We start from the raw sequence: 9,457 nt of genomic DNA, 5'->3' as shown, positions 1-9,457 counted from the left end.
GGGTTTGTCCCCCCATTGCTGTCACCGCCATTGCCCTGCCCAGAGGGACGCAGCCCCGGCGCCTCCCCAGCCGCTCGCGGTGGGGCCGGGGGCAGCGGGGCCGGGGCAGGGTGGGTGCTCAGCACCCAGGGGGCAGGGGGCACGGTGGCTCTGCCCCGAGCAGGCGCCACGTCCCACCCTGCCCTGCCCTGGCACCTGCCCCGGCTTGCCAGCCCGGCAGGGCCTGTTCCCAGCCTGGCAGGCGGCTGGGGGGGGGGGGGGGGGGGGGGGGGCAGGCAGCTGCCCTGCCCTGCCCAGCCCAGCCCTGCCCGGGGGGGCCGTGCCAGGGTGGGGGGTCCTGCGCCCACCCCCAGCCCTTTCCCACGCTGCGAAGGGCTGGTCTAGGGGTGCTGGCGGTGGGTCACCCCATGCCTGGGAATGTGCCCCCTGCGGAGGGGACACTGGGGAGGGACACTGGGGGGGTGGGGGATGGTCCCGTGTGCCCCAGGGCAGTGGGCTGGCACGGGGGGCCGCGTGGGGGTGCTGGGGGGGTGTGACGCGGGTGTGCGCGCGTGTGGGGGGGACACACCGTCCCTCGGTCGAGGTGGGTGATGGTGCCAGTGGGGGGGGGGGCTGGGGGGCTTGTGCTCCCCCCACCCGGCTGTACGGCGGGGGCAGGGGGGCTGCGCCGGTGTCCCCGGTGTGCCGATGCTGGGGGGGGGGGGGGGGGGGGGGGCGGGGGTGTCACAGGGGTGTGAGCACGCGGCGGGGGTGACACTGCCCCTCGGTCGAGGCGGGTGATGGTGCCGATGGTGTGATGGGGGCGGGGGGGACTGCGCCGGTGTCCCCGGTGCGCTGGTGCTGCGGGAGGGGCTGCGGGGTTGCGCGACGCATCACCTGCGCGGTGCTGCGGGGGGCACACACGCCGCCCCCGCCGTGCCCCGGTGCGGTGCCGCCCGCTGCCCGCGCACTCCCGGGCCGGTCCCGGTGCCCGTCCCGGTGCGGCCGCGGGGGCGGGGGCGGGCAGGTGCCGGCGGCGGGGCCGGGGGGCGGGGCGGGGCGGCGGGGCCGGGGGCGGCGGCTCGGCGGGCCGCGGCGGGGCGCAGCGCGCAGCAGGCGCGGGGCGGGCGGGGAGCGGCGCCGGGGCCCGAGCCCGAGCGGAGCCGAGCGGAGCCGCCCCGCCGCCGCCGCCGCCGCCCATGGCCCCCTGAGCCGCCGCCGCCGCCGCCGCCGCGCCCGGGCGGCCATGAAGCCGCTGGAGAAGTTGCTGAAGAAGCCGGGCTCGCACCTGCCCGCCCGCCCCGCCGCCGCCCCGGGAGCGGCGCAGGGCTCGGCACCGGCGGCGCGGCGGCAGAGCCTGTCGCGCCCGGCCGCCTCCCCCGAGGAACCGGCGGGGCCGGCGGGGCCGCTGCCGGGGGGCGAGGGCCGCTGGCTGGAGCTGCGGCCGCCCGACGCGCCGCTCCGCTCCCCGGAGGACCCGTCCCCGGCTGGTGACCGCGACCGGGACCGGGAGCCGCCGAGTCCCGAAGCGCCGCCCGCCGCCCGCTGCTGCTGCGGCTGCGGCTGCGGCCCCGCCGCGCCCGCGCCCCCCGAGCGGCTCCTGGCCGCGCTGCTGGAGCGGCTGCCGGCGGGCGGCGCGCACGGCCGCGGCTGCGGAGCAGGTACCGCGGCTCGGGGGCTGCGGGACCCACGGGGGGGCTGCGGGTCCCGGCGGGAGGAGGGCTGCGGGGGTGCCCGGGGGACGGGGGGGGGCGATGCGGCAGCGGGTGGCGCTGGAGGCGGGGGGCCGGAGGTGGCGGGGGGGCGCCCGCCGGGCCGGTGCCGCCGGGATGCGGTGATGGATGCGGGTGGGCGATGCTGGGTGCGCGGGGAGGGGGGCGGCACCGCGTGGGGCGCAGGTGGGTGGCAAGGGCAGGCGGGGGTCCCACCGGGCCAGGGCAGCCGTGGCAGCCGGGTGGGCAGGGGGCCCACGGGGCAGCGCTGTCCGGCCCGACGCTGCGGTGAGGGGCACGGCGGGGCACCGAGATCGGTGGCGGCACCAGGCCCGGCGGAGGCCGAGGTTGGCCGGGCACCGGCTGCTACCGCGCCGCACCGAGCCCTGGCCTCCCGCTTGATTAATTTTTAACATCTTCCCGCTGCTAAAATTAGCCCCACCAGAGCCGCAGCATGGCGGGGGGGGGTGTCAGGTGGATGCCCCATCCCTCCGGCACAGGCTGCCCGGTGCCCCGGTGCCATCCCACCGCGGCTCCCCGTGCCAGGTTCTGGGGTGGTTTGTGGTGTGCGGAGCTGGGGGGGTGCAGGCGGGCTGGGGGTGCTCCTCAGGGTGGGGACCCCTGCTCCGGCCGACCCCCCTGGGCTGCTGGGGCGCAGGGCTGGGGGGCATCGGGGAGCCCCAGCCCCACGTTCCCGGTAGGGCGCACCCACCGACACGAGGGAGCCCTTCGGGTAGGAGCGAGATGGGACTGGCAGCGCCGGGCCCTGCCTGCACCGACACGCTGCCAGGCCCGGCCCTGCGGTGCCCAGGCTGGCGGGGAGCGGGGGGGACAGGAGCCGGTGGGGGGGGGTACGGAGTGTCCCACCAGCCCCGCTGTGGGAAAGCCATCTCTGCCGCTCTGGGGGTGGGGTGGGTGCTGCAGTGGGGTGGGGAAACTGAGGCAGGACTGGAGGGGGCTGCTGTCTGCAGGGCTGAGGGGGGGGAGGGGTGTCCGACCCCTGGCCCCCAGGCAGAGCTGGGTACATGTGCCCCCCAACTGCGGGTGTCCCTGCGTGCCCCGAGGCAGGTGCAGGGTGCTGGATGTGGGGTGCTGGATGTGGGGCACTGGCCCAGCAGCGCTGGGGGGGGGGGGGGGGCTGAGGGGTCCCGTCCGTGCCCCAGACAGCGTGTCCTGCTTTCAGCAGCACCTTGTCCCCGGCGGGCGCTGTGCCCCGGCGCGGTGGTGCCAGGGGAGCCCCAGCCCCCCCTTGGCACAGATCCACGGCCGGGTTAATGGGCCAGAGCCTGGGGGGCAGCTATGGGGGGGATGCTTTGCACGGCCCCTCCTGCGGGGACAGGTCATTGAGCCTCGGAAGGGCCCCTGGGGGGGGCACTGGGGTCTTGTCATCCCATCCCTGGGGCACCCATCCAGTTGGGGACCTGCTCAGGGTCGAGGGTTGTTCATGCCGGGCGAGGGAGCGGTGCCTCGTCCAAAGGTTGTGCGGCTGGGTGCTGGTGGCGGCTGGGTGCTGGTGGCGGCTGGGTGCTGGTGCTGACTGGCACACCGGGCCATGCCGTGCCAAAACACCCTCCCCAGGGCTGGTGCTGCCTGTGCTGACCCAGAGAGCCCGGCAGCAGGTACCGGCTGCCCCGGGGCTGACACCAGCACCAGCACGGTGCACCCTGAGCGCCCAAATATTTGCTGCAGGCACCTGACCTTGCTGCCTGCCTCAGTTTCCCCATTGCCCTGAGCTGTGTCCCAGTTTGCCCATGGCCAGGCTCTCGCTGGGCCGTTGGGCGTGCTGCGGCATCGCGGCTCAGGTCCTGCCCTGCCGGTGCCTCTGCCCCACACCACACTCGTGCCAGGACCTGGCTGCCCCACGGGGCTGGGAGTGGGGCCATGAGTCAATGCCAGGCACCGGGGGGGAGGGGGGGGGTGGGGGTGGGGGGGCTTGGCGTGGGGTTCAGCATCTCCCAGTGTTGCCCTGGGAATTAGCATCGCTCCCCTTGGCCGCCCGTTCTGCAGGGCATGGGGTCTCTGCGGGGTGGCGGTGGGGGGCTGTGTGGGGCAGGGTGCCCACACCTGCCCCCCCCCCCCCCCATCTCCCCCAGAGTCGCTGCTGGATGACATCGTGCTCACACACTCCCTTTTCCTGCCCACCGAGCGCTTCCTGCAGCAGCTGCACCAGCAATATCCTTGGGGGGCACTGGGGAGGGGGTGCAGGGGGGCATTGGGGTGCCACTGAGGGGGGTGTGAGGGTGCAATGAGGAGGGTCCGAGGTTGGGCATGCGGAGGGCACGGGGGTGCAGTGAGAGTGGGCACAAGGGTGCTGTGAAGGGGGCAGGTGGGTGCAATGGGGAGGGGTCCAAGATTGGGCACGGGGAGGGCATGAGGGTGGTACAAGGGGGAGCTTGAGGGTGCAGCCAGGAGGGCATCAGGGTGGGCATGAGGGTGGCACAAGGGTGGGCGTGGGGAGGGCAGGAGGGTGCCATGGGGGGTGCACACGGGAGCAGCAAGGAGGGAATTGGGGTGCCATGGGGGTGGGCGTATAGGTTCGGGTGCGAGGTGGGCAGCGGGGTGCCACCAGGGTGGGCACGAAGAGCCTCACAAGGGGTGCCCAGGGTGCGGTGGGTGCTGGCGGGTGGCCGGGGTCCCTCCTTGCCGTGGTGCCTCCTTGACGGTGCCACCTTCATGCTGGCGGCGGGCAGCCCCCTGCCACGCTGGGAGGAGGGGGCTGGGCTGCGGCGCAAGCGGGCAGTGCTGGCCGTGCTGCTGCATTTCCTCGAGACCTACAAGGGGCTGCTGCAGGAGGAGGAGAGCGCCGGGAAGGTGATCAAGGTGGGTGTCCCCACTCCATGACACCCCCACCCCCACCCCGGACCCCTGCAGCCCCCTGTCCTGAGCCCCTCTCGCCCCCCAGGAGCTCTACCTGCTCATCATGAAGGACACGTCCCTCTACCAGGACCTGGAGGATGAGATCCTCAAGCTGCACCAGCTCGTGGAGACCGTGGAGCTCAAGTGAGCAGGGGGTCCTGGGGGGCCAGGGGGTCCCTGTGGCTCAGGGGGTCCCCGGGGAGGGACAACGAGCTGTGGCCCAGGAGTTGGGGGGTCATTAGCTCATTAGCAGCCCTTAGGTAATGAGCAAGGACCTGGGCAGAGGCTGTGGCAGAGCACGCTGGCAGGGCTCGGCGGGCAGCACCCAAGGGTGCTAGCCATGCCGGGGCCACTGCCTGACCCCGCTGCTGTGCCGCAGGGTGGCCGACGAGACACCCCCCCCCAACAAGCAGGTGAAGCCGCTGTTCAGGCATTTTCGCCGCATCGACTCGTGCCTGCAGACACGGGTGGCTTTCCGGGGCTCCGACGAGAGTGAGTGACCGTGGCCGGGTGCCGGGATGGGTGCTGGGTGCCGGGGTCCCTTCCCTGGCCCACTGGCGGCTGCAAGAGACCGTGCCTCAGTTTCCCCACTCGGGGCTCTGGAGGACACCGGGGAGGTGCAGGGGGTCCAGCATGGCCCTGACGCTCCCCCCCAAACCTTCTCCCCAGTTTTCTGCCGCGTGTACATGCCCGACCACTCGTACGTCACCATCCGCAGCCGCCTCTCGGCCTCGGTGCAGGACATCCTGGCCTCTGTCACCGAGAAGCTGCAGTACTCGGAGGAGCAGAGTGCCCGCGAGGACGCCCTCATCCTCGTCACCATGGCCTCATCCGGAGGTGCCCGGGGGGCCGGCGGCGTTGCGGGCAGGGGTGGGGGTCTGGCTGGTGCTGAGCCCCTGCCCGCGCTCCGCCTGCAGAGAAAGCGGTGCTGCAGCCCAGCGAGGAGTGCGTCTTCACCACCCTGGGCATCAACAGCCACCTCTTCGCCTGCACCAGGGACACCTTCGACTCCCTGGTCAGCACCGTGCCGGGGACCCCCTGGGCCTGGGGGGACCCTCCTGCAGCCCCCCGTGTCCTCCAGCACCCTCTGAGCATCCCCGCCTCCTCTCACAGGTGCCGCTGCCTGAGGAGATCCAGGTGGTCCCCGGGGACACGGAGATCCACCGCGCGGAGCCGGAGGAGATCGCCAACCACCTCACCGCCTTCCACTGGGAGCTCTTCCGCTGCATCCACGAGGTGGGCTGGGGGCTGGGGGGCTGGCGGCGGGGGGCTGCCCACTGGCAGGGGATCCTGATGGCATCTGCATCCCCGCATCCCGGCAGCTGGAGTTCGTGGATTACGTGTTCCACGGGGAGCGGGGCCGGCGGGAGACGGCCAACCTGGAGCTGCTGCTGCAGCGGTGCAGCGAGGTGCAGCACTGGGTGGGCACCGAGCTGCTGCTCTGCGAGGCGCTGGGCAAGCGCGCCCACCTCCTCAAAAAGCTCATCAAGATCGCGGCCATGTGAGTGCGGGGCCGGGGTTGGGGGTGTGGGGGGGGTCCCCTGCCCGCTCCTCACCCTCTCTCCCCCCCCCTAGATGCAAGCAGAACCAGGACATGCTCTCCTTCTACGCCATTGTCATCGGGCTCAACAACGCTGCCATCAGCCGCCTGCGCCTCACCTGGGAGGTAAAGGGCTGGGGGGTGCCCTGGACCCCCCCTCTGGGTGCTCCCGGGCCCCTCCTGGGTGCTCATGGCTGCCCCCGGGACTTGTTTTTGCAGAAGCTCCCGGGGAAATTCAAGAACCTGTTTCGGAAGTTCGAGAACCTGACGGTGAGACCGTGGGTCTTGGGGACCCCCCAGCACCCTGGGGGGGAACTGGGGAGCTGGTGGGTGGGGGATGTTCTCATACTCTCCCGGGGTGTCCTTGCCCCCCCCCAGGCCCCCAGCAATGGCCACAGTGCTGTGCCCATGGAAGCTGGTGTTGTGGGGGGCGGGGGTCCAGGGTGGGCTGGGTGCTGGCACCCATAAAGAGCCCCCCTCCCCCAACCCTGAACCCCCGTGTTCCCCCTCCCAGGACCCCTGCAGGAACCACAAGACCTACCGGGAGGTGCTGGCCAAGATGAAACCCCCCCTCATCCCCTTTGTGCCGCTTATCCTCAAAGGTGAGGGGGGCACAGGGGCTCCCGCGCCCCATGGGGGGCCAGGGTCCCACTGCTGCCCCATGGGGTCCCCCTCACCCCCTGCTCGCCCCCAGATCTGACCTTCCTGCATGAAGGCAGCAAGACCCTCCTGGACGGGCTGGTCAACGTGGAGAAACTGGTGGGTGCCCTTTGCTGGGGGGACATGGCCGAGGGATCCCTGGGGTGCAGCCAGGGAAGGGGGACTGGGGGGGCTGGAGCCCTCCTGCCTGGTTGGGGTGGGGGGTGCTGGGGGATGTGGGGTCCCTAAGGTGCAGAATAGGATCCCCAAGGTGGAGACCCTGGTGATGGGGATGCCCCAGGGTGTGCAGCAGGATCCCAGAGGGGGTACGGTCCCCAGGCTCCTGGGGGGCAGGTGGTCCCTGGGGGGCCAGGCAGGGTCCTGGGGGGCTGGTGCCGATGGGGGGGTGCTCTCTGTTCCAGCACTGCATCGCCGAGAAAGTGAGGACCATCCGCAAGTACCGGAGCCGCCCGCTCTGTGAGTACGGTGGGGGGCCGGGACCCCCGCAGCCCCGGCTGGGCAGGGGTGGGGGGCCGGTGCTGTGGGAGGGGGCTGACCCTGTAGGGTGGGGGGACGTGCATGGCCCTGCACCTCTGGTGCTGGAGCCACATCCCCGTTCCTGCATCCCCATTCCTGCATTGCCGTCCCCGCGTCCCTCTGCGTCCCCGCGTCCCTCCGTCCCTGCGTCCCTTCATCCCCACATCCCCATTGCTGTTGCCCTTCATCCCTGCATCCCCATCCCTCCATCCCTGTCCCCCTGCATCCCCATCCCCCCATCCCCACGGCACCATCCCTGTCCATCCCTGCATCTGCATCCCCATCCCTCCACCCCTGCATCCCTGTCCCTGTATCCCTGTCCCTCCATCCCTTCATCCCCACATCGTCATCGCCGTCCCCCTTCATCCCTGTCCCTCCATCCCTGTCCATCCCTGCATCCCACATCCTTCCATCCCCCACCCCACTGTTGCCGTGTCCATCCATCCCCGTCCATCCATCCCCGTCCATCCATCCCCGTCCATCCATCCCCCTCCATCCATCCCCCTCCATCCATCCCCCTCCATCCATCCCCCTCCATCCATCCCCCTCCATCCATCCCCCTCCATCCATCCCCCTCCATCCATCCCCCTCCATCCATCCCCCTCCATCCATCCCCCTCCATCCATCCCCCTCCATCCATCCCCCTCCATCCATCCCCCTCCATCCATCCCCCTCCATCCATCCCCCTCCATCCATCCCCCTCCATCCATCCCCCTCCATCCATCCCCCTCCATCCATCCCCCTCCATCCATCCCCCTCCATCCATCCCCCTCCATCCATCCCCCTCCATCCATCCCCCTCCATCCATGCCCCTCCATCCATGCCCCTCCATCCATGCCCCTCCATCCATCCCCCTCCATCCATCCCCCTCCATCCATGCCCCTCCATCCATGCCCCTCCATCCATGCCCCTCCATCCATGCCCCTCCATCCATGCCCCTCCATCCATGCCCCTCCATCCATGCCCCTCCATCCATGCCCCTCCATCCATGCCCCTCCATCCATCCCCCTCCATCCATCCCCCTCCATCCCTCCATCCCACCCCGGTCCCGGGTGGGCGGGGGGCTGCCCGGCGCTGCCCCTGGCACTGACCCCCCCCCAGGCCTGGAGCTGGAGGCCTCCCCCGGGCAGCTGCAGACCAAGGCCTACGTGCGGCAGCTGCGCGTCATCGACAACCAGAACCTGCTCTTCGAGCTCTCCTACAAGCTGGAGCCCGGCAGCCAGTGAGGGCCGGGGGGCCCCCGCCTGGGGACCCCCACCCGCCGGGGGGCCCGGCCCCCCCAGCACTGACGCACTTTGGCCAGGGGACCCCGGCCTGGGCAGGGCGGGAGGTGCAGCGGGGTGCTGCCCCCCACCCTTGGCACGGGGTGGGGTGGGGGGTTGGGGACCCCGGGTGCATCCCCCCCCCTCCTCCATGTCCCCCATGTCCCCCTGGCTCCCCACTGTCCCGCCCCCCCCCCCCCCCCCCCGCCGCCTTGGCTGGGGTGCAGGGACGCCCTGGGGTGCACCCCCCCCTCCCCTGGCTGGGGGGCAGAGACCCCCCGGGGTATCGTGTATCCCCCCCTGGCCGGGGTGCAGGGACCCCCTGGGGTGTCCCCCCACCCCCAGCCGGGGTGCAGAGACCCCCTGAGGTGTGTGTGTCCCCCCTCTATTTTTGTACATGTCCTCCCGCTCGCCTGCCCCCCCCCCCCCAGACGTGTATATTTTGTACCGAGCTGCCATCAGGAATTGTACATTTATTTTTTAAGAAAAAAGGAGGAAAAAAAGGGGAAAAAAAAAAAAGAAAGAAAGCTGGTAGGGGGGCGCGGAGCCCCAATAAAAGGCTGTCCCAGCGCTCGTCTCCTGATGTCATGCCGGGGAGCGACGCCAGCGCCGTGCTGCCGGGTGAGGTCATGCCCGGAGCAGCGGGGGGCGCGGGCATCGCCCCCCCGCCCGCCTCTCGGCACCGAGCGCGGCCCCTGACCTTCTCAAGATGGCGGCAGCGTGGGCCACCACGGTGACCTTCCCAAGATGGCGACGACCAGGGGCCTGCCGGCCCTTCCCAACATGGCGGCGACCGGTGTCCGCTCGCCCTTCCCAACATGGCGGGCGGAGCTGCTGGCGGTAGCCGGGCCACCTCGGGGCTGGAGCGGCGGCTGGGCTGGCAGCGGGGAGTCGCTCCCCTGCGGCGCCCCGCTCCTCAGGCCGCCCGCGGA

At 71.9% G+C, this 9,457-nt stretch overlaps 1 protein-coding gene across 1 annotated transcript; it reads left to right on the top strand.

Annotated features, from left to right (window-relative positions):
* The first annotated feature begins 1,179 nt into the window (after positions 1-1,179).
* On the top strand, positions 1,180-8,716 carry RAPGEFL1 (Rap guanine nucleotide exchange factor like 1). The gene is made up of 15 exons (XM_037411225.1): positions 1,180-1,640; positions 3,785-3,863; positions 4,361-4,511; positions 4,594-4,691; positions 4,927-5,039; positions 5,217-5,384; positions 5,465-5,562; positions 5,661-5,783; positions 5,870-6,048; positions 6,123-6,213; positions 6,307-6,357; positions 6,602-6,689; positions 6,782-6,846; positions 7,149-7,203; positions 8,365-8,716. Exons 1-15 carry the CDS (start codon positions 1,226-1,228, stop codon positions 8,487-8,489), a joined length of 1,899 nt encoding a protein of 632 aa, XP_037267122.1. The 5' UTR covers positions 1,180-1,225; the 3' UTR covers positions 8,490-8,716.
* Positions 8,717-9,457: the final 741 nt, after the last annotated feature.

The sequence above is a fragment of the Falco rusticolus genome, chromosome 18, assembly GCF_015220075.1.
Source record: "Falco rusticolus isolate bFalRus1 chromosome 18, bFalRus1.pri, whole genome shotgun sequence".
In the NCBI taxonomy this organism is placed as follows: Eukaryota; Metazoa; Chordata; class Aves; order Falconiformes; family Falconidae; genus Falco; species Falco rusticolus.
Note: the sequence above shows the minus strand (reverse complement) of the source record. Positions and strands in the feature narration are given on the sequence as shown.